At 35.6% G+C, this 27,585-nt stretch overlaps 1 protein-coding gene across 4 annotated transcripts in view; it reads left to right on the top strand.

Moving 5' to 3' along the window:
• PPP4R4 (protein phosphatase 4 regulatory subunit 4) overlaps positions 1–27,585 on the top strand; it is a 233,038-nt gene that overhangs the window by 118,666 nt on the left and 86,787 nt on the right. For 2 of the 4 annotated variants that reach the window (XM_058292201.2, XM_071213718.1), the window contains exons 4-7: positions 5,132–5,279; positions 5,789–5,862; positions 12,584–12,690; positions 13,485–13,592. In XM_058292201.2, the coding sequence (XP_058148184.1) occupies positions 5,132–5,279; positions 5,789–5,862; positions 12,584–12,690; positions 13,485–13,592 (437 nt within the window). Of the gene's footprint in view, positions 1–925; positions 1,030–2,311; positions 2,372–5,131; positions 5,280–5,788; positions 5,863–12,583; positions 12,691–13,484; positions 13,593–27,585 lie in introns of all 4 variants that reach the window. The other 2 variants (XM_071213717.1, XM_071213719.1) reach the window with 2 other exon arrangements.

Here is a 27,585-nt window from a genome sequence, read left to right as displayed (position 1 = left end):
ATGTATTTTCACGTGTACCTATCTTGCTAATCACTGAAATACAGAATTAAAGAAGGGTAAAACATATCCCTTTGTTTATTGTCTCCATTTTATTTTTCTTCTCAGATTTTAATTTTCCTTGTATTCAATTAATTTACCCCCCTCCTTTATTTTAATTGGAATGTGGCAATTAGGGATAGGGAAAATAAATTGTTGAAGTTATCTTAGAATTGGTATATTCCAATTATTCATGTTTAGCTCAGTTTTAAGTCTTTTATATATATTATAATTTTTAAATGAAAAAAGCTGTACACTGTTATTGCTAGTTACTGAGGATTTCCACATATATGGCTCTCAAAATCACAGATTTTTATATGTCCTAAGTCTTCATATTTTAATATTTAAACCCCTATTATTTAATTTCAAACAATTGGTCATATTATGTCTAAAAATATAACTTTCTCAAAGTTAATTTGTAAATTTTAGATCCTTTTACCTGTTACTAGTACCATTTATAAAATTTGTTTACCAATTTTATTTTTAGTTTCAAAATATGTAAATAAAAAATATTTGCTTTTTAGAATAAACCAATGATGTATTTAATGCTTTTCTATTTTGTGTTATTTCTTCTTGATGGATGTAATGTGGGTTTATTAGAGACAGAGCTATTTTTTTCTCTGCATGGAATATATTACACTGTCTTACAAATGCTTTTTTGCACCATTCAAGCTAACTAAAGATTGAATTTAGACAGATATGTCTAGCTCATTTTCCTTTGTTGAATGGGAATTATTTTTTAATGAAAATATACCATTAACTCTTATAAAATGTCTCATTTTATTTTTGAGGAATTCAAGTTGGGATACCAGCTACACAGTAATATGTAAGAGGAACAGTAACTGGCAATAAGACATACACTTAAGCAATAGAGGAATTTACTTTTCAGTGTCTTCCAAGGTCCATGAGGATGCACACTTCTTTACCCAGACAGTATGGATCTCACAAATGTTTGCCCAGAGGGTGTGGCTGTGTGGAGGAGAATACTTGTTGGTAAGTATCAAACTGATATATTGTAATTCTTAAGTATATATTTAGAAATCACTTTACTTTTAGCAGTGATAAAATCTCTTAGTCTGTGCTGGTTTCTTAACAGTGGACAGTCCCAGATGTTGAAGTCAGCACAAGAGACAAACCCAAATCCTGATAAGACTTGAGGATTATTCGAAAATTAAATGCAAAATAGTTGGGGCAAATGTTGCTGCGGGAGTCAAGACTAAGTAATACAGTAAGAAGATATGAAGTTGGAGAGCTTCTCATGTTCTTCTTTTGCATAAAGTTTGCATGTATACAAAAAACAGGACTTTACTGACTTTAAAAGGGGACAGATTACATCTTTTGGAACTTAAAACAGCAAACTCATGTGAAATGGAATGTACATTATGACCCTCACAATTTATTTTAATATTTGCAAAGTCCTTTTTGTTTCTAAATAAAAGCTGTGCCTTGTAAAATCTGTAAATGATGTATACTGGCCACATCAAATCTTTTAAAAAGTGTTTTCCAAATCCAAAATTGTTAGCATGGAGCAAATGTTTATTTTAAAAACAGTTAAAAAGGGGTGGTTGGGGAGGTGGGGGTTGATTTCAGCGACTAGTTGTTGCTTCTGCTTTACATCTTACCATTCCTTCTCTTTTTCTTTCAGCCAAGAACTCTTAAGATATTATATTGACGATTGGTTGATAAAACTTGTAAAATAGTGTTTGTGCAGAGTGATTCAAGGATTTAAAACACAACAAAACCAGCCACCCTAATGTGATAGTTTCCTGGGAATTAACTGTATCACTTCAGCATGTTGCCACAGCAGACACTACTGCCAGACCTCCCACATGACCACATGAAGGTTTAGGATTGGTTTAAGCTCATGTCTTAATAAATGATAGATAAAGAATCTGTGAGGAAGAAACAGTGCATCAGACGTTTTGACATCAGGCAGACAAAGGTTAAGTCTTAGAGTTGCTGTTTATTAGCTAGATGGCCTTCAGCAAAATACTTGACTCCCTATGAGTCAGTTTCTTTGGCTGTAAAATGACCTGTGAGATAACATGTGATATCTCATATGGTACCACTGTGCTGAGTCAGTGAGTCTGAGCACATGGTCTAAATCATGGTTACATAGAGGTGAAAGTAGAAAATGGAAGAAACATCTTCTTATTGACATGATAGAAGAATGAGAATGTATTCTATGTGGTCTATTTTTGTTTTGTCTTATGCCTAATTCTACTATCCCTAATACTTAAGGCTCACCTCACAATCTCTTGAATCTAATTTTTAGGAGGTGTGGGAAATTGTGTGAAGGGAGAAAGCATCAAGAGCAGAAAATTTAGGTGAAAGGGTAAGAGAGCTTTGGTCACCCGGCACTTATTGAATGTTTTCTGTGTACTAGGAGCTGGGGGTACAGTAATGAACAAAGCAGATAAAAATTCTTGCATTTATAAAACTGCTGTTCAGGTTGTGGGATATAGACAGTAAACAAGTGAATATGTAGTAGGTTGAATGATGACAAGTGTTATGGAAGTAAACACGTAACGGGGATGTCAAGTGCTAGGGCAAACCAGTGGTTTTTAGGTTAAGCTAGGGTGATCAGGGAAGGCCTCATTGCAAAGGTGATATCTGAGACATAGGAATATCTTGGAAGAGGAGGGATTAACTGGTCATTGAAAGTATTTTGACTTTTCCTTTGAGTAGGATGGGATGCCATGGATGGTTTTTTTTTTTTTTTTTTTTTTAAAGATTTATTTATTTATTTAATTTCCCCCCCTCCCCTGGTTGTCTGTTCTTGGTGTCTATTTGTTGCATCTTGTTTCTTTGTCTGCTTTTGTTTCTTTGTCCGCTTCTGTTGTCGTCAGCGGCACGGGAAGTGTGGGTGGCGCCATTCCTGGGCAGGCTGCACTTTCTTTTCACGCTGGGCGGCTTTCCTCACGGGCGCACTCCTTGCGCGTGGGGGCTCCCCCACGCGGGGGACACCCTTGCGTGGCACGGCACTCCTTGCGCGCATCAGCACTGCGCATGGCCAGCTCCACACGGGTCGAGGAGGCCCGGGGTTTGAACCGCGGACCTCCCATATGGTAGACGGACGCCCTAACCACTGGGCCAAAGTCCGTTTCCCAACCCATGGATGGTTTTGATCAAAGAAGTGAGGTGATCTGACTTAGTTTTTCAAGGATATCTCCATCTGCTATATAGAGAATAGTCAAGGGGTAATGATGGAATTTAGGGACTAGTAAAAGTTAGTATTATAATCCAGGTTCGAGATGATGATGGCTTGGACCAACAGTGAAGGTGATAAGTGGTCAGAATCTGATATATATTTTGAAGGTAGAGCTTCAGGGTTTATTGATAATTTGATTATGGTGAACAGGAAATGAGGGGAATTAGGCATGACTGCAAAGATTTAGGGCTGAGCAACTAAAAAGGCAAGCTTTCCATAAACTGTTATTGAGATGAGGAAGACTGCAAGAAAAGCAGGTTTGGGGTTAATTCAGATTTGGATAAGATAAGTTTGAGATTCCTATTAGGTTTTCAAATGCAGTGTAGAGAGGAGATAGTTGGATGATCAGTTCATTCTTAAAATGCTCATTTTTCACAGTAAGTTAATAAGTAATAAAAGTTCTGTTTAAATGATTTATTTAGATCCCTTCTAATACTTGCATTGTATTTTCATATATAGTATCTTTAAAAATGTTTATAAAATATCCATGAAGATAAAGTTATAATTCACATTTTATATTAGGTAACTATTCAGAAAGACTAATTTTCCTAAAATCACAGATATGAAACTTTTTTCATGACTACAACTCATATAATAACTAATTACATTATAACTAATATTACTTTATTAGTTATAAAACAGACATACTAGGGAAATTCCCATAATTTTTATAATTGATTAAACTTTTAGCTAACTCATTCTTCTCTATACACACACACACACACATATACACACAGACTTCTGAAGAAGTACTGGTAATATCTTTGATAAAGCTTATTTATAAAGACAAGTTTTTTAAAAAAAACCTATTTGGCATGTAGGAAACTAATATTCTAATGTAGGTATGAATCTTGAGTATGCCTTTTAAAATTCTTTAAATGGTGAATGGATTTGGCTATGAATTAATTTTTTTTTTTTTTTTTTTTTTTTTAAGATTTATTTATTTTATTTAATTTCCCCCCCTCCCCTGGTTGTCTGTTCTTGGTGTCTGTTTGCTGCGTCTTGTTTCTTTGTCCGCTTCTGTTGTCGTCAGCGGCACCCGCTTCTGTTGTCGTCAGCGGCACGGGAAGTGTGGACGGCGCCATTCCTGGGCAGGCTGCTCTTTCTTTTCACGCTGGGCGGCTTTCCTCACGGGCGCACTCCTTGCGCGTGGGGCTCCCCCACGCGGGGGACACCCTTGCGTGGCACGGCACTCCTTGCGCGCATCAGCACTGCGCATGGCCAGCTCCACACGGGTCAAGGAGGCCCGGGGTTTGAACCGCGGACCTCCCATATGGTAGACGGACGCCCTAACCACTGGGCCAAAGTCCGTTTCCCTGAATTAATTTTTAAAAAATGTATCTTTATATTTAAAACATTTTTTCTTTAAAAAACAGTTTGTGGTAATTTATGTTCTTGTCAGTTGTTTAAAGGGGAAAATTTGCAGAATCTTACGTGCATTTCTTTTTTTTTATAATAGAACGCATAATATTTATTTTTGAAACAGAAACTCAGATAATGAAAACACATATGATTGTTGGAACTTTGATATTGTTAAACTAGGTAGAACAACAAACTGTACAATACAGATAGCAAAATTGAAATTAAAATTTATCATAAAACACCTGCTCTATTGTTTAGGCCTTTATGTACTGTTTATAATTTTCATTCAATAAAGCACACAGAATGCTATTTTTAAATTCCCAAGACACTTACGTTTTGTGTGGTCTTATGAATAAAATGAACAGGAGTAGATTAATATAGTTTTCTTAAAATAATAAGGGGAATTATGTTTCTTAAAGGTCATATGTAATTATTTTGTGGAATATCACTGTAGTTTCTATTATCTTGGATATTTAAAGAATTATAATCTGTGTAAATAGCAAACTCTTTCTGATTTTACAGGAAGTCCTGCATGTTGGAGGAGTGGAAATGCAGTTAACGGCTGCAGGGTCGTTTTTGACCATTCTACAGGAAGAATCAGTATCAATTCAAGCATATGCCCACTCCTTTCTACAAATCATTCTACTGCATCTGGAGCACAGGGATGCAGGTCAGTGTACTGGCATGTTTAGTTGTGTATTTAATTATTGTTTCTTATGTGTGGGTCATGATGCTGTTTGAATCATGTTAACCTGATGAAGATAACTGAATGAGGCCATGTTGCCTAATAGTTGGCACTTAAAATAGCCATGTCTGTCTCCTTACAAAAATTGCAAAATTAGTATCCTTGAAAGCTGAAGACCCATTAATTCACCTTATGATTTATTTTCTTATATTTTCTCTTCAGTTTTTTCTTTGCTTTACAACATTTATGTTTATATTATCATATAGCAAAAATATAGTCTGTGTTAAAGTTACTCCCACATATTATTTTTCAAAAATATAAAACAGTAAGTTTCCCAGATGTTGGCTAAGACAAAAGAGAAACTTCTTAGAATAATAATAAAAATAATTATTCCCATTTTATCATGAAATATTATCATAACTATTAATAGCTGATTTGAAACTGAATTTGTAAGTGAGACATTTAATTTAGCATGTTATGTCTGTGTCAATCAGGTGTCAGCAATGCATGGCTGGAAACTCTTCTATCAGTAATAGAAGCATTGCCAAAAGAAACTGTAAGGCATGAGGTAATGCTTTTTTTTTATAAATACTAATAAGTCACTAAGGTTTTTCTTTCCAAAATGATAATTAAAAAAACATTAAAGTTATTTCCCATTCTGAAAGTAACACATTCATTATTAAAAATTTGTGTAATACAGAAAATAGAAGGGAAAAATAATCTGTACTTAGTTGACCACTTTTAACATTCTGGTTTATTTCTTTCTTTTTTTTTTTTTTAAATTAATTTATTTATTTTTTATTGACTTTGTAATAATATTACATTAAAAATATATATGTGAGGTCCCATTCAACCCCACCCCCCCACCCCCCCTCTCCCCCTCCAACAACACTCGTTCCCATCATCATGACACATCTGGTTTATTTCTTTTCAGACTTTTTTTCTCTCTGTGGTTGCTATTTGTCATATTAGTAATCATACTGAACTTATATCTCGTTGCTTTTCACTTAATATTTTAAACTCATTTTGTAATGGCTGCAAACTATTTTGCTTATATTTAAATATTTAAATTCTTAAATATTTAAATCTTTTTTCCATATTTTCCCATCAAAATAACTTAATGAACATTTCTGTAGAGCTTTTTCTATTTTTCAGATAATTTCCTGAGCTTCCAGATAATTTCCTTAGCTTCCAAAAAAATAGAATTATTGGGTTAGAAGATATTTATCTATTTAAGGTTCTTGACCAAGAATGTGTAAGAAGGCTTGTTTCCCTGGATTTTTTATCAGCAATGAGGATTCTGATTTAATGATTAGCCAAAATGGAATTATATTTTAATTGGAATTTTTAAATTATTATTTGGTAGAATATTTTGCTGTATATTATATTTATGTCAGTTCTATTTCTTTTTTTTTTTTTTTGAATTGTTTAATCTTATCCTTTGACCACTAATTATATGTGCTATTTATCTATTAAGGTTACCAATCCATCCATTGTTGTATTTGTTAAAATATTTTTCCCAGTTTGTTTGCCTTTTAATTTTCAACATTGTTAGGTATACCCTTCTCTAAGCGATTAGTAAATTAAAATGAGAGAAAAAATTGAGTTTTCTTCTAATAAAATGTTTTTGTATCATTTGACCATTAGCTGTATACTTTTTTCTTTTCAAATATGTCATGGTTGAAAGAAATAGCTATTAGTCAATCAGTGAAATGTCCTCTAAGTATTTTATTAAGTGTTTTTCTCCTTTCTTTACCCTCATAGAGATTATAGTGCTATCATAATGCCAAAATAATTACTTGAAAATCAACTTTATACTTGATGCCAAACATCTTGATGATTACATGTATTTAAGTGCTGGATGTACTGTAGAAACATTATTTATATGTATTTACGAGCAATAAGCAGTAAAACGCAGTGTTTACTCTAGAGTGCTATCTGATCATTTAACATGTGATTTGATTGTTTTAAATATGCTTTTCATTTCAAATCTTTCACCCTTAGATTATGTTCACCATTATGCATTCAGTAATTCTGGCTACTTTTGTTGAGAGGAAATTAACCAGTTGACTCTTTTATTAGCATCACAGAGTTTTAGAACTTGAAAGGATCATGATAATATATATCAATACCACATATAATGTCTGTTTTACATGGATGAGAAACTTGGGGATGAGAAATATCACGATTACTTGAACAAATTAAAGAGCTGGGACCAAAGTCATGGTCTCATCTTCATAGTTCTTTATAGTACATCATGCTGTTGAATTTTTTAGTGTAAAAATACTGTACGAGACTTGGACTGTTATATTCAATTGACAAAATTACTTAGTAGAATTCATTTGAAACAATAATCTTTTCCCTTCCTTTAGGATAAGTATTAAAAATTAATCTATATGGAATAAAAATAAATTGCAGGTATCTGGTATTTAATTTGCCTATTTCTTTTTTTTTTTTTAAGATTTATTTATTTATTTCTCTCCCCTCCCCCCATTGTCTGTTCTCTGTGTCTATTCGCTGCGTGTTCTTCTTTGTCTGCTTCTGTTGTCAGTGGCACAGGAATTTGTGTTTCTTTTTGTTGCATTATCTTGTGTCAGCTCTCTGTGTGCGCAGCGCCATTCCTGGGCAGGCTGCACTTTCTTTCGCGCTGGGCAGCTCTCCTTACGGGGCGCACTCCTTGTGCATGGGGCTCCCCTACATGGGGACACCCCTGCGTGGCACAGCACTCCTTGCGCGCATCAGCACTGTGCGTGGGCCAGCTGCACACGGGTCAAGGAGGCCCGGGGTTTGAACTGCGGACCTTCCATGTGGTAGACGAATGCCCTAACCACTGGGCCAAGTTTGCTTCCCTGCCTATTTCTTTTGAAAATGAATATTTCAGAATTATATTAATACTTGGTATGCATACAGATAATTGCAGAATTTCCCATGGGCTTTTTAATTCAATTTTTTTGTTTCTGTTTTTTTTAAGTGTATCCAGCTGATTTTTATTTTAATTTTATAGTATTTCACACACAGAAAAGATTATATAAAACCTATTTCACAATATTTGCTAAAACAGAAATCCTCCAATTAGGTTTTTCTTTTTTTTTAAATTGAAATATATCACTTATATATAAACATACATAAACAGTAAGTACATAGTAATATAGTTGTGAACTTACAAAACAAACATACGTAACGTCATACAGCGTTCTCATACCTCACCCTACCACCAATATCTTTCATTGTTGTGGAACATTTTTAACTAATGATTAAAGAGCATCCTCAAAATATTACTACTAACCAAAATATCTTACATTTGGTGTATTTTCCTCCCAACCCACCCCATCATACAGGGGTCCCATACATCAACCCTCTACCAACACCTTGCATTGTTGTGAGACATTTGCTACAAATTATGAAAGAATATCATCAAAATCTTACTACTAACTGTAGTTAATATCTTACATTTGGTGTATTTTTCTCTCGACCCACCATATTATTTTTTAAAATATACATATATTTAAAAGAAGTTGTGAACTTACAAAACAATCATGCACACATGCAGAATTCCCATACAACACCTCTATACCAACACTCCACACTGTGGTGGAACATTTGTTACAGATTATAAAATAATATCATCAGACTATTGGTACCAACTATGGTCCTTAGAGTACATTTGGAATACTTTTTTGATACTCTCCCATTATCAACACAGTACATCTTTGGCATAGATGCATAAATATTACAGTATTGGTGTTAGCTACAATCCATAGTTCACTCCAGTTGTATTTTTCCCATGCTTTTCCACATTCCCACCACCCTGCAATAATGATATATATCTGCTGTATCTCACAAAGGACATTCTTGCATCTGTACCATCAGCCACAGTTCTCGTCCACCTCTGGGTTTACTGTACTATTCAGTCCTTAGATTATGCTCTAGTTTTCTTTCAGTTGACATTTACATCCCTAGACTACCCTTTCCAGCCACATTCCCATTTTTTAAATCAGATGTTACTCACTATAATGTGTTACTATCAACTCTATACATTTCCATGCTTTTACAGTAAAGTTCATTAAAATTTCTACCTACAAACATTAAGCATCAGTAGTCCATCTCAGTCCTCCTCTAATCTCCTTTAAGAATCTACCTCCTACCACCAGGTCTTGACAATGTTTTCCTATACTTTCTTCTAGAAGCTTTATGGTTCTTGCTTTTATATTTAGGTTTTTGGTCCATTTTGAGTTAATTTTTGTACAAGGCATGAGATAGGGGTCCTCTTTCTTTTGACAATGGATATCCAGTTCTCTCAGCAACATTTGTTGAATGAACTGTTCTGCCCAACCTGGGTGGGTTTGACAGGCTTGTCAAAATTCGCTTGACCCTACATGTGAAGGTCTGTTTCTGAACCATCTATTGGGTTCCATTGGTCTATGTATCTGTCTTTATGCCAGTATCATGCTGTTTTTCCAACTGTAGCTATGTAATATGATTTAAAGTCCAACTTCACTTTTCCTTTTCAAGATGTTTCTGGCTATTTGGGACCCCTTACCCTTCCAAATAAATTTGATAATCGTGTATTCCATTTATTTTTAAAATACTGGTGGAATTTTTACTGAGATAACATTGAATCTGTGTATCAATTTGGATAGAATTGACATCTTAATGATATTTAGTCTTCCAATCCATGAGCATGGAATGTTCTTCCAATTATTTAGGTTTTTTAAAAATTTATTTTGATAGTACAATGTAGTTTCTGAATAAAAGTGCTTTACATTGTTGGTTAGGTTTATTCCTAAGTATTTGATTATTTTAGTCACCATTGTAAGTAGAATTTTTAAAAGTCTGTTTCATCTGATATAAGTATAGCTGCAAAGGCTTTTTTTTTCCTTTTTTTTTTTTTGCTACTGCATGCATGGAATATCTTTTTCCAGCCTTTCACTTTCAATCTATTGATATTCTTGGGTCTAAGGGTCTAAGGTGAGGCTCTTGCAGACAGCATATAGGTGGCTCATATTATCCATTCCACCAATCTGTGTCTTTTGATTAGGGAGTTTAATCCATTCAATGCTATTACTGTAAAGGCAGTTCTTATTTCACCCATTTTGATCTTTGGGATCTGTCTGTCATGTTTTATCTTCACCACTCTTTTGAGACTTTTAGTTACTTTTACTGATCAATCTTCATTTCTATACTCTCTTCTAAGCCTTTCTCTCCTGTCTTTTCTTTTCAGAGTGTAGCTCACCCTTTAGTATTTCCTGCAAAGCTGATCTCAGTTTCTGTTTATCTGTGAATATTCTAAACTCACCCTCATTTTTGAAAGTTAATCTTGCTGGGTATAAGATTCTTGGCTGGAAGTTTTTCTCTTGTAGTATCTTAAAGATATCATACCTCTGTCTTCTTGCCTCCATGGTTTCTGATGAGAACTTGGCACTTACTCTTCTTGAGTATCCTGTATATGTTATGCATTGCTTTTCTCTTGCTGCTCTCAGAATTCTCTCTTTGCCTTTGCATTTGACATTCTGATTAGTATGTGTTTCAGAGTTGGTCTATTTGGATTTATTCAGTGGGATACGTTGTGCTTCTTGGACATGGATATCAATGTCTTTCAGTAGGATTGGGAATTTTTCTACCATTGTTTCTTCAAATACTCCTGCTCCTTTTCCTTTCTCTTCTCCTTCTGAGATACCCATGGCCAGTATATTTGCATGTCTCTTGCTGTTGTTTAGTTCCCTGAGACTTTGTTCAATTTTTATCATTCTTTTCTTCATCTGTTCTTTTTTGTGTTTGCTTTCGGAGGCCATTTCTTCAATCCTTTCTTCTACCTCCTCAAATCTGTTATATGATTCTAGTGTATTTTTTATTTCATGTATTGTGCCTTTCATTCCTATAAGATAGCTAATTTTCTATGTATGCTTTCAAATTCTTATTTGTGCTCATTCAATCTCTTCTCAATATATATCTCTTTAGCCTTCTCATTGAATTTATTAGGAGATTTGTTTGAACATATATAATTCACTGTCTTAACTTCTTTATGTCATCTGGAGGGTTATCTTGTTCCTTTAACTCGGCCATATCTTCCTGTTTCTTGGTGTGGATTGTAATTTTTTGTTGGTGTCTTGTCATCTGGCTTACTGGATGTATTTATTCTGAGTGCAGTTTCTTTCTTTAGTTTAGGGCTTTCTTGTCCTTTCTCCCTTGCTGGTTATGTTGTAGGAGCCGAGTATGTAGTTGGTGCTGTAAGCTGTGGAGCCTTAAGCTGCCTGCATTGCCCCAAGGATCAATAAATCTTCTCCCACCTTTCTCCTTTGCCAGGGGTAGGACTAGAGCCATAGCTGTGTGTCCAAGTCATGCAGGCCTAGATTGTAGTTGCCCAGAGAGACTGAGGAAGCTTCATGCCCCTTCCTCCTCTGCCTGGAGTGGGGATGGCACTGCAGGTGTGGGCAGCAATCTATGCTATGCTGGTCCAAAATGAGCACAGTTGCCACGATAGCCTTCCAATTATTCAGTCTGTGCCAGCTAAATGTACCTGCAGTTACCTGGAGAGGCTGGTGCAGGTCCAGCCAGCTTCCTCCCTGCCAGAGGTAGGGCAGAAACCTAGGCTAGGACTGCAGTCTGATTTGGGTAGAAAGAAGCTGGTTCCTACCATCACTGTGATTTTCAACCAGCCTGGCTTTTCCTCATGCTGGGGACAGTCAAAATGGGAGCTCCCGGTCTCTTTCTGACTTGGACAGGTTCAAACTTCAGCTATTCTTAGAGTTCTACTTTAGCTAGCCAAATTTACTAATCCAATAGTCTCTTCCTCCCCTGTTTTTGGGCAAGTGGAGCTTCCAGTTCTAGTCACAGAATAGCTCCCAAGGTGGCTTCTGCTACCAGTGGAGGATGGGCACTGGCCTCCGTGGTGTGGAGTGCTCTACTCAGGAATCTTTTCTACAGATGGGCAGTCTCCTCCTTCCATTCTTTTAAGGATGTTGCAGGATGCTTTTCTGGTCTCCTGTAGCCCCCAGACAGGTGCTTTAGACAGCTCTGGGTAATTACTAACTGCCCTGTAGCAAGAGCTGACTCTAGGAGCTCCCTACTCTGCTAACATCTTGCTGGTCTTTGATTGTTTTTGATAACATAATTTATCATTATTTTTATCTTAATAACTCAACAAGCATCCAGGTTATAAATAACCATGTACCTCAAATTTTAATTCAGCTTTTTAAAAAACATTTAGGACATTTCAAGAAAATAGCTGACTTAAGTGGCAAGAATGTATGAAGTGTTATAAATTTGTTCTCTGAAATTTTTCTTTTTAGATTTTGAATCCACTTGTTTCCAAGGCACAACTTTCCCAAACAGTCCAGTCTCGTTTAGTTAGTTGTAGAATTTTAGGAAAATTGACCAACAAATTTGATGCCCATACGTGAGTATTTGTATATAATTTTTTGTCTCATTTATTAAATGAAATTTATTTAAAATGACTCTATGATTAACAATTTCAGTAGATTTGAGTTATTCCATACTGTATAACAGTTTAGGTGTTTTAACTTCATAGAAATCTCAGTCTACTTATTCAGGTGCATTTTTTCTTGATCTCATAGCTCTTGAAAATTAACAAGTTTAATGTTTTTTCCCTCTAATTTACATCTAAGGTCCCTGCCCTATATCTAGTGTACCTTTGAGAATAAAATGGCATTATCGTAGACTTCAAAAATTGACAAACATCTCATAAAGATAAAATTTCTGCTTTCTTACATTATTCTTATGAATTCATTATTTTGAATAATTTATCTTATTTTGAGGTTTTATGGAGAATGTTTATAATTTATGTTATTCTCTGTCCAGATGATAAATTCTAACTGGAATGAATATAATGTTGTATGATTGTTACACAGGGATAAAGTATAAAATTGATGGATATTTTGATTGATGGTTGCTAGAATCAGATATTCTACTTCCTACAGTCTTTCATTTTAGCTGCAATTCAACTGCAATTACTAAATTAACCATTATATTAAAACACAGTCATAATTTACCAATAACTAATAGCATCCAAATGTAATAACATGTGTACAAATACATTATAAAGTATAAAACTGTATATTAAAGTATATTTGTTATTATTAAAGTAAACTGATTTTTATGATAATTTTTCAGAAGTATTAATTACTCTAAAATATTCATCCATTTTCAATTTTCTTTCCTTTTGTCCTTTAGCATTAAAAGAGAAATACTTCCCCTTGTAAAATCACTCTGCCAAGATGTAGAATATGAAGTTCGATCTTGTATGTGTCGGCAACTAGAAAATATAGCTCAGGGCATTGGGTAAGTATACTTTCAAAATCCTTAATGACACATTCTTATTTCTGGATTGTCAGACAAGCATACTGTGTTTCTGTATCTGTGAATATATTCTTTAAAAATGATAATGTCAACTGCTTCCTGATGTGTCTGTGAATTAAAAATGAAAAGGAAGATGCATAGCATGGTAGTAGGTACTCAGTTATTTTTTTCCTTCTCATCTTAGTTACTTCATTATAATTCTAATTACTCAGACTTAGGAGAGGAAAATATTCTAATACAAACCATGTTTGGAATATAGTTGTAGTATTTATTCTTGGAAGCAGCTGTATATTGGGTAGTTTCAGATGAGATTATGCTTATGGAAGCCTTCCTATGCCTCTTGTACAACTCCAAGCTTACACGGCTTTTTTGCAATCATTACCTTTTGGGTGTGTGAAGATGAGGAAGGAGAGACATAGGGTAACCAATTTCTTCTTTTTACCTATAAAAACTGATCTTATAACAAGCTATACATATGATGTAAAAAGAAGTTTTATCTAAAAACCATCTTGGGAAATAGTTCTGTTTTTTTTAAGGACCTTAAATCAGTACAAAAAACATTAGAATCCCTCATTTTTAGGAGAGATTGCACCAATTTTCACCTAGTTCTTTGTTTCACATGCAAGCACAATCAAGTTGTGACTATTTGTGTTTAATTTTGTTCGTAGACTTGGTCAATGTTTAAGGCTTTCTGAAGGCCTTAGAATGTTACAGATTCAGAATACATTAGTGTACTTTGTCTTGTGTCCACACTTACTAAATAAGATTCATAGTACTCTTTAGAATGTATGTTTAGAATACAGGTTATGTTGGAAGCTTAATACTTCAGTTCTCTTACTTTGATCTCACACCAGCTTCTTTCTCATCGGTCTTGTAAGGTTAGGCTGACTCTCTTGGGATCATTATGGACCATACTTAATGCAATGTTGCCTAGACTTGTGCTTCTCAACCAGGATCAGATCCTATCAGGACAATATACTTTTGTCTTTTTGTATTCTATATGGATGGATCAAGTGTTCTCAAATTAGTCTTCTGAAGACTGATATAGAAGAATTATTGCTTAAGGATTCATTTTAAAAAGTAAAACTAAAAGGAATCTACCTATCTTAAGTTATAATCCACTTGAGAAACTAATTTGCCTCATTATATATGCATTTATTAAATTTTGAGTTCTTAGGTCCTATTAAGGGCATAATAATAGGACTTGTATGTTATGATGACTGAAAACTACTAATACTGGAATCATTTTCCTAATCCTCCCTTTAAAAACTGTATAAGACTAAAGAGAGATACACAGTTTCTTTTCAGTTAGGAATATTGTTAAAGATGTGATAGTTACCAGGAGAGATTTTCTACAACCAAGGCTAGATAAAACCCTAAGGTAGGCAAAGGAATTTGGAAGAGATAACTTTAGAGATTGTTTTTGGTTTTATGGAGAGAAGCCCCTCAATATGTGCACTGAGAGTTGTGTTCTGAGGCATTTGGGTATGAGGAATCCTGGGAAGAAGTCCAAGAGCAGAACAGGCTGGGGTTTGTAATTGCGTGTTTACTGTTGCTGGCAAGGGAAGAACTACTGACTGGAAAGGAATACCATTATTTACTACTAAGATGTTTAGGAAGCAAAATTAAGAAGTTAGCATATTTACATTAAATAAAAAGTTGAAAAACACTAGAAAACTATATGGATTGTGTACCAGCTTAAGATCAAAGGGACAATTCTTGGAATAATTAGATTAATAGTGAATAATGTTGAGAGGGCATACACATTAATTACAGGAAAACCGCTGTACTAAATACGTATCCCCTTGTTCGGGAATGACTAAAGAAAAGAAAGAAACAAATGGGATCTACAAAAAAGACCCTTCAATTTTAGAGGGGGGCACATTGCAAAGGAAGAACATACTTTTGAAAATGTTTATCAAACTCTTGGTTCTGGTGATATGGCAAAGCAGATAAACTGAAAATCCTCCCACTACAGATATATAACAAAATTCAACATCTATTCATGATAAAAACAAAGCAAAACAAAAGAAATCTCTCAGGAAAATAAGGATGAAGGGAACTTCCTAAATCTGATAAAGGGATGTATGAAAAACCTACAGCTAATATCCTTCTAAGTGGTAAAATAATGAATGCTTTCCCCCTAAGATCAGAACTAGGCAGGGATATCTAGTCTCATCCCTTCTGTTCAGTATTGTACTAGAGATTTTAGCTTTTGAAATATGGCTAGGAAAAAAAAACCCTCGAAGTTCTAAATATCTGAAAGGAAAACAGATTACAAATATTTCTATTTGTAGATGACATCTCTGTTTATGTACAAAATTCTTTGTAAACTACTATAAGTAATAAATGAATTTAGCAAGTATCTTAATTTGCCAAAGGGCTGCCAATACAAAGTATGAGAATTAGGTTGGTTTTTATAATGGGGATTTTATTTAGGGTAAAAGCTTATAGTTCCTAGGCTGTGAAATATCCAACTCAAGGCATAATCAGAGATGCTATTTCATCAAAGTCAGCTACTGTTGATCTAGAGTCTGCCTGCCTCTCTCTACTTTCTTCTTGAACTTAGCTATGGTTAATCAGTCATCTCTCCTTGGGCCTCAGCAACTTGAGCTCAGTTGTGGGTGACCCTAGTGTCCTTTCCGTTACATGGCCAGATCAAATATGGCAGTTTCCTTTCTCTGTGTGTGTGTCTTTCTCTCTGATCTCTTTTTATATCAGACCCAGAAAGGGACTGGAGAGTCAGCCTGGGTCATGCCTCACTTATATAGTCCAATCAAAAGGGTCTAACACCCACAGGAATGGATTAGATGATAAACAAAATCTTTTCCTTTTTGAGATTCATAAAAGAACTTCAAACTGTCACAGTAAGTTTTCAGGATTCAATGTGTTAATACATAAAAATCAGTTGTATTTTTATATCCTAGCAATAAATACTTGGAAAATGAAATTTTAAAATTCTATTTATAATAAATTTGTAAGATGTACAAACCTTCTTTACTAAAAAACTGCTGAACAGTGCTGAGAGAAATTTTAAAAACCTGAATAGAGAAATATACCATACTCATGGACTGGAAGACTCAATATTGTTAAAAATGTCAATTTTCTCTAAATTGATGTAAGTATTCAATGTAAAACCATTCAAAATTCTAGCAAGCTGTTTCATAGAAATTGAAAAATTGTTTCTAAAATTTATGTGGAAAAGCAAATTATCTAGAATACCCAAAGTGATTTTAAAAATGACAAAAGACTTATACAGCAAAGATATAGTAAGCAAAAGAGTGTATTTTTGGTGAAAGGATAGATACATGGATGAATGAAAAAGAGTAGAGTCTAGAAATGGATCCACACATATTTGGCCAATTCAACAGAGGTGCCAAAGCAATTCAATGAGAAAAAGAAAAGGTTTCAAATATGGTACTAGAATAACTGCATATTCATAAGGAAAAAAATGAACATTGACCTCATACCATACACAAAGACTAACTCAAAATCTATCATAGACCTAAATATAAAAGCTAAAACTATAAAGATCCTTAGAAAACACAGGAGAAAATCTTTGCTACTTTGGGGTAGGCAAGGATTGTTGATATAAAGCATAAAAAGCATGAACCATAAAGGAACTTACAACTCAATCATACAGAATTTTTACAAATAACCAATTAAGAAATGGGAGACATATTTGAACATATGCTTCACAAAAGAAGATATGCAGATGACCAAAAAACACATGAAAAGATGCTCATCATCATTAATCATAACAAGATATGCAAATTAAAACCATAATGACATACTACTACATACTCACTAGAATGGCTAAAACTATAAAACCTATCAACACCAAGTGTTGATGAGGACTGCTGGTAGGAGTGTAAAATAGTGGAACCACTTTGGAAAACTGATGGACATTTACTTAAATTTAAACATACACCTGCCATATGACCTAGCCATTCTATTCCTAGGTATTTAACCAAGAGAACTGAAAATATACGTCCACAGCAGGAATTGTACATTAATGTTTATAGTGCTTTATTTGTGATAGCTAAAGACTGGAATATCCAAGTGCCTGTCAACAGGGGAATGAATTAAAAAATGTGACCTGTTCATACAATGGAATACTATTCAGCAATAAAAAGGAATGAAATCCTGATATCTAGTATTAGATTATGAATCAATCTCAAAATCAGTGTAAGGTAAGCCAGACATGAAATACTAAATTGTATTATAAATGCAAACTAATGAATAGTGACAAAAAGCAGATCATGGTTGCCCTTGTCAGAGAGCAGAGGGAAGAATGAACTGCAAAGGGACGTGTGGATTCTTCTGGGGATGTTCTGTATCTTAATTGTGGCACTAGTTTCTTAGGTGGTTTGATAGGTGTTTCATACAACTGTCAAAACTCATCTAAGTGTGCACTTTAACTGGACGCATTTTCTTTTACCTAAATTCTTTTAAAATATTGTTAATAATGACCAGCAAAACAGAACAAAAACAAAAGGATTTACTCCTATAAAGAGGAAATCGATAATAATGTACTTAACTTTAACAAAATTCTAGAAAATATCCCTACTGTAAATAAAATTGAGATTGAAAATTTAATGTTGAAACATACTTAGATGAAAAAGTTGCTGAGGAAGAAGAAAATTGAAAGCATAGTTAAAACTAAGAAAAATTTTACAGGAAATTAAAAGCGGAATAAAAAAATTCAAATAATCGTAGTAAGCTTATTGAACTAGCCCCTTCAGAATGTAGGAGAAAAAATAAATGTATGAAATTGTTAAAAAATAATATTTTAGATGTGTGCTAAAGAGAAAGATCATCTAACATAGGAACACCTCATTTTCATGATGAAGTGATCACCTTATGTGATGGAGATACAATTTCTTTGACACAGAGTAGAAGAAAACTTCAAGTCCTGAGTTTGAAAATCAAAGAAATCTATCAAATGCCAGGTAAATTTAATCAAAAGAAGCCAAGATCTATATATTTTATTTTGATATTTCAAACTTTTAGTGAGAGAATTCGCTACAACCTCACAATATTTTAAATTTAGATATAACAGGATTATTTGTTCCTGTTCTCTTCCCAACCATTCTCAAATGGTAATGGGCTAATGTTTTTATCTTTTTTCATGTTGGAAGGCTGTTGGAGGAAGGGGGAACATGTAGAGAGGGCTGAGCAAGAATGTTAGAAATAACTTGATCTTATGAAAAGAGACACTGAGATAATTGCCCTAATATTCTTCAGACCCACTTTCTTTGGAGCACACCAATGGAAAAAGAGCGAAAAAGTGATAATGTTCCTTGAATTGCTTTTGCTATCTTGTTGCTCTGGCCAATCACAGGACTCAGAATTCGTCAGTATTTAAGCTAGAGCAGACAGCTACCATGAGATGGTATCAAATCATAGCCAGGACCTGGACAGTTTTTGGGTCACACAGCCAGATCAAAGAATTCCTATTTGGCTAGCTGGGTAGGCTTGCCATTTGTTAATCTTGTTATACTTGACCTTGAATTTTATCCCCTTATGGCATTATGGAAAGATTAGATTGTAACTACTGGCATCAAGGCTGAGAAAACTGGACTTTTACAAAGATAATAGAATCAGGCTCACCTCAGATTTATATTCTATAACCTTAAATGCCCGAACAGTTTATAGTAGAAAGTATCACGCCCTAGAATTTTGCTTTGGCCAGGGTAGAATGTACATGTGATGAAAAATATTCTCTTAAGTATACTAGTTTAGGTAGTATACAGTTCACACCTATTTCCTGAAAAAAATTACTAAAAGCTATAATCCACCTTGCTAAGAGGAAGTGAAGAAAGAGGGAAAATATTTATATAATGTATGAGTAGGTCTTCCGTGAGGCCTTATTTTCTCCTTAACTCTTATAATATGACAAATGGGTGAAGTAAATGAACATATTAAAAAAGAAGAAATCCAAGTATCTAATAAACATTTAAACTAAATTGTCAGAGAAATATATTCATTTTTTGAATACATACGAGCATGTACTATAATTGAGCATGGGTTACATATGGGTGATATAGTGAAAGCCTTCTACTCCTGGAAAGGAGCTTACAGTTTGGAAGGAGATGTAGTCAAATAAACAGACAGTTATTGAATACTGTGAGGTGTTTGAAAAAACAATAATGAATCACTTTTGACCAGTGAAATAGGAAAAAAATGATAAATCTGTACTTTGGGCAAAGGTACAGAAAACATTTTCATGTACTGCTGGGAGAAATACAAACCTACAATCTTTTGGAGTTCTGCAATATGCATGAAAAATTTTCTTAATTCTTTTACTTATATTATTCCATTTTTAAAAATTATCCTAAGAAATTATTAAATGTTTTTGTCGAAATTTATGAAATACAGGCATACCTCAGAGATATTACAGGTTTGGTTCCAGACCACTGCAATGAAGTAAATATTGCAATAGAGTGACACACTGAATTTTTTGGCTTACCAAAAATTGCATGTAAAAGTTATATTTACAATACTTCTGTTATTGTACATACCTGAATTTAAAAACTGTTTATTGCTAAAAAGTGCTATCATCTGAGCCTTCAGTAAGTCATAATCCTTTTGCTGGTGGAAGATCTTGCCTGGATGTTGCTGGCTGCTGGCTGACCAGGGTGTTGGTTGCTGAAGGTTGGCATGGCTGTGGAAATTTCTTAAAATAAGACAACACGGAATTTTGTTGCAGAGTTGACTCTTCTTCTACAAAAGATTTCTCTGTAGCATTTGATTCTATTTGGTAGCATTTTGTCCACAGTAGAACTTCTTTCAAAATTGTACTCAATTCTCTCAAACCCCGCTGCTGCTTTATCAACTATATGTGTGTAATATTCAAAATTATTTGTTTTCATTTCAATGATGTTCACAGCATCTTCACCAAGAGCAGATTCCATCTCAAGAAAACACTTTCTTTCTCATACATAAGAAGCATCTTCTCATCCATGAAACTTTTATATCAAGATCCAGAAATTCAGTCAACATCTTCAGGTTTCACTTCTATTTCTTGTTCTTTTACTATTTCTTTCACATCTGCAGTTATTTCCTACACTGAAGTTTTGAACCCTTCAAAGTCATCCATGAGGGTTGGAATCAACTTCTTCCAAACTCCTGTTAATATTGAAATTTGACTTCTTCCCATGAATCATGAGTGCTCTTAATGGCATCTAGAATCGTGAATCCTTTCCAGAAGGTTTTTCAGTGGACCTTGTTCAGATCCATCAGAGGAATCACTGTCTATGGCAGCTATAGCCTTATGAAATGCATTTAAGAAATGCATAATAAGATTTAAAAGTCAGAATGACTCCTTGATCCATTGAGTGTAGAATGGATGTTGTTTTAGTGGGCATGAAAACAACATTCATTTTGTATATCTCCTTCAGAGCTCTTAGGTGATCAGGTACATTGTCAATTAGGAGTAATATTTTTTTTCATTCTTTTTTATTTTTATTTTTTTGAGGTACCAGGACTGGGGATTGAACCCAGAACCTCATTTGTGGGAGGCTGGCACTTAACCAGTGAGCCACATTGACTCCCCATGGAGTAATATTTTGAAAGGAACTTTTTTTTTCTTTCTGAGCAGTGGGTCTCAACAGTGGGCTTAAAATATTCAGTAAACCATGTTGTAAACACATGTGTTGTCATCCAGGCTGTGCTGTTCCATTTATAGAGCATAGGCAGAATAGATTTAGCATAATTTTTAAGGCCCCTAGGATTTTCAGAATGGTAAATGAACATTGGCTTCAACTTCAAGTCACCAGAGTGCATTAGTCCTTAACAAGAGAGCCAACCTGTCCTTTGAAGCTTTGAAGCAAGGCATTGATATGTCCTCTCAAGCTGTGAAAGTCCTAGATGCATCTTCCTCCAACATAAGGCTGCTTTGTCTACATTGAAAATCTGTTGTTGAGTTATCTTAGCTAACTAATCAGTTATCTTAGCTAGATCTTCTGGATAATTTGCTGCTGCTTCTACATCAGCACTTGCTGCTTCACTTTGCACTTTGTTATGGAGATGGTTTCTTTCCTTAAACCTAATGAACTAACCTCTGCTACCTTCAAACATTTCTTCTGCAGCTTTCTATTTCAGTCTTCACATAATTGAAGTGTTAGGGCCTTGCTATCTTTAGGCATTGGCTGAAGGGCATGTTGTGACTGATTTGGCTTCTATCCAGACTATGAAAACTTTCTCCATATCCGCAATAAGGCTGTTTTGCTTTCTTGTCATTTGTGTGTTTTCTGGAGTAGCACTTTTAATTTCCTTCAAGAACTTTTCATTTGCATTCATGACTTGACTAACTTTTTGGCGCAAGAGGCCTAGCTTTTGGCCTATCTTGGCTTTTGACATGTCATCCTCACTAAGCTTAATCATTTCTAGCTTTTGATTGAAAGTGAGAGACACGCAATCCTCCCTTTCACTTGAACTCTTAGTGTAGTGGAAGCAGAGAGGATTCAGTGGTCACATAGGACTCAGGAATCTCTGAGAAGGAAGATTTATTACGACCAGCCGGGCCTGGTGGACTCCTTTCCAAAAAGCCAAGCACCTAGTAGGGGTTTCAAGTTATTTTTATACAAGAGACACACGTGGTGGGTCCAGGAGAGGTTTAGGGGTCAAAAAGACGTTCTTTGTTAGTTTTTTTAGGGTTTAGCCACTTTGTTTGATTACCACCAAAGCTTAAATTAGTATATCACCCACATTCTAGGTAAGCTTGAATTAACATATCGCCCATATTCCAGGTAAGCTTGAATTAACATAGCCCACTTTCCAGATAAACTTGAATTAACATATAGCTTACATTCTGTGTGGATATAACTTTGAATGCACATTCCATCTACATCCTTTCTGAATATTCAAAATCTATAGGGCCTATAAGCACTTAATTGGCTTTCTAGAAACTAGGCACACTTGGATATAGAATTAGATAAGTTTGAATTCATGCACAGGCTATATTATTAGAGGCCACTATAGGGTTACTAATTAGCCTAATTTCAATATTGTTGTGTCTTAAGGATTAGGGAGGCTGGAGGAGAGGGAGAAAGATGGTAGATGGCCGGTTGGTAGAGCAATCAGAACACAAACAACATTTATCGATTAAATTCGCAGTCTTTTTTGGGTTGGTTCTTGGCTTCCCAAAACAATTACAATAATAACATCAAAGATCACTAATCACAGATTACCATAACAGATATAATAATAATGAAAATAATGCGAATAGGATAAAAATCTGGGAAGCTATATATTACAAAAAAGTTCTAAAATTTCTCTGAGTAGAAGGTTGTAGGTGATTTTAACTTACTTTTATCTTTGTTTTGTCTTCTAAATTTTGATAATGAACATGCTATTTTAAAACAAGATGCAGTCATTTTTAGTGGCTTTCACCTAGTACTGGAAGTAAGAAAAGCCCCATCTCGGTGAGTGGGTTGAAATTAACATGTCTTTAGAAACCTCTATTGAAATACTGTTTTAGTTTCCCTGTTGATAAAGCAGATAGGATACAGTGGGTTGGCTTAAACAATGGGATTTATTGGATCACAGCTAGAAGTCCAAATCAAGTCATCCTCAAGGCAATGCTTTTTTCCTGAAGACTGACATTCTGGGCTGGCTACCAGTGATCCTTGGTCCTTGGCTCCTCTGTCACATAGCAATGCAAATGATGGCCTCGCCTGGCCTGTCCCTTCTCTTCTGGGTTCTGTTCATCTTCAGCTTCTTGCTTCACGTGGTTTCCCTCTATATGTCTGAAAAAGGACTTATAAAGGACTCCCATAATAGGAATAAGACCCATCCTGATTGAGTTGGGCCACACTTTAAAAGGTCTGATTTATAATGGATTCACACCCTCAGGAATGGATTATGTTTAAGACCATGTTTTTCTGGGGTACATAGCTCCAAATGACCAAATATAGATTGATTTATTCACTCTCCATATCTTCAGCATTTGGGAAACATTCTACAACTGTTAAAAAGAGTTACTACTTATGATAATTATTTTTAATATTCAGAGATAATGAGGTTGAATTTACATCATAATATTTTTAGGAAAAAGAAATGTTTAAAGAGTGAATGGAAATAATGTTTGTCTATAAGTAGAGTTGAAAATCTTTATCTTAAACATTTTTCTTTTATTGTAAATAAATTCAAGGATTCAGTGGGTATACAAATATATTCTGAGAAGAATTTATATGAAATAAATTTTTATGACCTTGGGCCGGAATATATTCCCTCTTTTATATTCCTTTTATCTCCCCTGTCCATTTTCCATATTTGATGAATATTTCTGAGCTACTGTAATACCAAAATCTGTATCTGTATGATCTAGGTTCATCTCTTTTTTTTTTTTTTTTTTAATTTTTTTATTTTTTATTGACTTTGTAATAATATTACATTAAAAATATATATGTGAGGTCCCATTCAACCCCACCCCCCCACCCCCCCTCTCCCCCCCCCCCCAACAACACTCGTTCCCATCATCATGACACATCCATTGGATTTGGTAAGTACATCTTTGGGCACCTCTGCACCTCATATACATTGGTTCACATCATGGCCTATACTCTCCTCTATTCCATCATGTAGGCCCTGTGAGGATTTACAATGTCCGGTGATTACCTCTGAAGCACCATCCAGGGCAGCTCCATGTCCCGAAGACGCCTCCACCTCTCATCTCTTCCTGCCTTTCCCCATACCCTTTGTCCATTATGTCCACTTTTCCCAATCCAATGCCACCTCTTCTATGTGGACACTGGATTGGTTGTGTCCATTGCACCTTTATGTCAAGAGGAGGCTCAGATTCCACCTGGATGCTGGATGCAATCCTCCCATTTTCAGTTGTAATCACTCTAGGCTCCATGGTGTGGTGGTTGTCCTTCTTCACCTCCATCTTAGCTGAGTGTGGTAAGTCCAATAAATCAGATTGTAGGTGCTGGAGTCTGTTGAGGCTCAGGATCTGGCTATCACATTGTCAGTCCAGAGATTCAAATCCCCTAAATATATCTTAAACCCCAACATTAACTGCACCTCCAGCACATTAGCATGAAAGTCTTATGAAGGGAGATCCCATCTGAGTCCAGATTCATCACACATAAACACCATTTCCAAAGAGGGGCCATCTGCCCTGGTAGTTAACCCCATCGGCCATGACCATAACTCCCATGGGTCTCTTTAGCCCTCAAAGGAACCAATATCTGGGGGTTGTATCTGCTTTATCTGTCTCTCTGACTCTGCTCAGTTGTGCATGAGGGCAAACCTTCTGCCAGCCTCCAGACTCTTTTTTAGAAACTCGTAGCCATATAAACTCATTTCTCCTTTCCATTTCCCCCTTACTTTAGGTCAAACAGCATTTTAAAGTCATGGTATTTTATGTAGACATGGATATTCTGCTGATCCGCATTGAACCTTCCGTATAAGGTCATTTTCCAGTTGCATCATCAGTTGGTAGTTGATAGTGGTCTCTCGTTGCCAGGGAGGCTCATCCCCGGGTGTCATGTCCCACGCTGGGGGGAAGGCATTGCATTTACATGCTGAGTTTGGCTTCGAGACTGGCCACATTTGAGTAACATGAAGGCTGACAGAAGGAAATTCCCAGGCACAAAGTTGCTCTAGGCCTTGTTATTATTTTGGGTTTATCAGCTCACAAGCATAGTCATTAGTATCAGGGGCTCACTGTTGAACCCTCACTCCCTCCCGGTCCCCACCACTGTACCTGGGAGACTGTCGCTGCTCCCCTAGGGACCACGACAGAGCACCACTGGCCAGGAACCCAGTACCCCCCCTACTGTGGTTTTTAATTGTTGCCACTATGAGTATATCCAAACATTACCATGCACCCTGGACATATGTTCTGTACAGCTCCCTGTCAGTCATATATCATCTGTCATTGGTATCCCATACCAGTATCCCTCCATTGCCATTGTTGAAACACTCTGTGATCCAGAACTCCCCGAAATTTGAAGCCCAATATAATGTCATGGTCCCTTACTAGGGAATGGCATATAGCGATGAGTTTAAAGGATAGATAAAGAACTTGGATAAAGTTAGATAAAGAACTTAGATAAAGAATGTTGACTTGAAAAAATTCCACATCCTATTTTTTTTTTTTTTTTTCCCCCCCCCCCCTAATTATTCAGCTTTTCTTCACAGGAGTCCTAGACCACAGCAATGTATATATATAATATACAGCACTCCCACACATCCACCAGAAAACCTTTTCCCTTCCACAGTGATACTCTTACGCCCTATTCATATCATATTTACTTAAAGTGATGTACAGAGTCTGAGACATTAGCTTTCTAACAAGGTGACATCTGTGTTTACATTATGGTGCATACTTTAGGATACACAGTTCTTTACATTTTTAGTTATCCTATGTTTTACATTATGGTTTACATTATCAGTCTGTCATCTCCTATATGTTATGGTGTAATATTACATGTTTTATATCCATCCTTGTGTACTCTCAAGAAACTCCTCTCTTACCCCCCATTTACTTTGGTTCCACACATTTAACGTCCATTTTTCCTTCCACCTTGGTGCCCACAGTGATAGCCAACCTCCGTTTCCTGAGGAGCCACTTCCAGAGATAGATGGAATAGTGTTCAGGGCCTAACTTGCTCAACTGCCCCAATGCCCTGGGAGCCACCCTTTCTCTCGAGGGATACAGTTCCCTCTATTGGATGGCATTAGTCCTCCCCAGGATGTGGGTCCACCCCCACTCTCACTACTTGGGTTTCTACCCCATGGTGTCACCCACTCTGGCAGAATGAGCATTTAGACATTCCCCAGGAGCCCGTCCTGCATCAGACCCTCCCCTCCGAGCATTCTAAACAGGTAACCCTCTTTAGGTTCATCTCTTAGAAAACATCTTTTGGCCTTTTATTAGCTGCAGTTTGAAGTCCTTGTCTTAAATCTTTGCTGTCCAATAACGTACTGTGGTAGTTTGAGTCTTTGTGGACCTTAGGAAATTATGTTATTAAATTGGTCCAGTCCATTCCTGTGGTTGTGAACCATTGTGAAGCTTTGATTAGATTAGATTCAGTTAAGGGCCATTTGATTATTAGATTACTCCAGTAAGGCATAACCGGGTGGGTCTTCATCATTCTTACTGGAGTCCAGGTGGGCCTTAATCCTCTTACTGGAGTCCTCTTACTGAGGAACTGCAGAAACAGAGAAAAACTCCTAGAAGGTGAGAGAAGAGGCCCTATGAGACCCAGAAGCTGAAATCAGTGGAACACTGAAGCCAGAAGCTGAAAGCAACAAGGCCTGGAGGAGAGGGGAAAGATGGATGCTGTCGTGTGCCTGATGTCCACAGATGTAGCTCAGGGAGAAAGCATCTCCTGATGGTGCCTTGTTTTAGACACTTTCATGGCCTCAGAACTATAAGTTTATAAGTTAATAAATCCCCATTGTAAAAGCCAACCTATTTCTGGTATATTGCCTTGGCAGCCTTTAGCAAACTAAAATTAGAAGCCACTAGTTTCATGTGGCTATTTAAATTTAAATTAAGTAAACAAAATTAAAATACAATTCCTTGGTCATACTAGCCTCATTTCAAATGCTCAGTAGTCACATGTGATTATTGTATTGGACAGCATAGATTATAGAACATTCCCATCATTGCAGAAAGTTCTACTTGAGAGAGCTTTGAGTCTTTGTTTTCTACTCTGGATTTTTTAGGTTTTCTGGAATTCTTACTCATTTTTTTGGATATAAAATTATGATATGTATGATATACAATTGTAATTCATGCCATCTTCCATTTTGTACCCAAAAAAGCGGACCACATCATAAGCCTTTCCTTTATCAGAGTGTGTGTCATTGTATTGGCATCTTCATAATGAATAAGTAGAAACAAATTGAAGTGTTGAGTAAGAACCATTTGTGCTTGTATAAATATTATATTTTACCTAAAAATATTAATATTTTGACTCATTCTTTTGAGGGGATCTTATGTCATATATTATTC

The sequence above is a fragment of the Dasypus novemcinctus genome, chromosome 3 (assembly GCF_030445035.2).
Source record: "Dasypus novemcinctus isolate mDasNov1 chromosome 3, mDasNov1.1.hap2, whole genome shotgun sequence".
NCBI classification, from domain to species: domain Eukaryota; kingdom Metazoa; phylum Chordata; class Mammalia; order Cingulata; family Dasypodidae; genus Dasypus; species Dasypus novemcinctus.
Note: the sequence above shows the minus strand (reverse complement) of the source record. Positions and strands in the feature narration are given on the sequence as shown.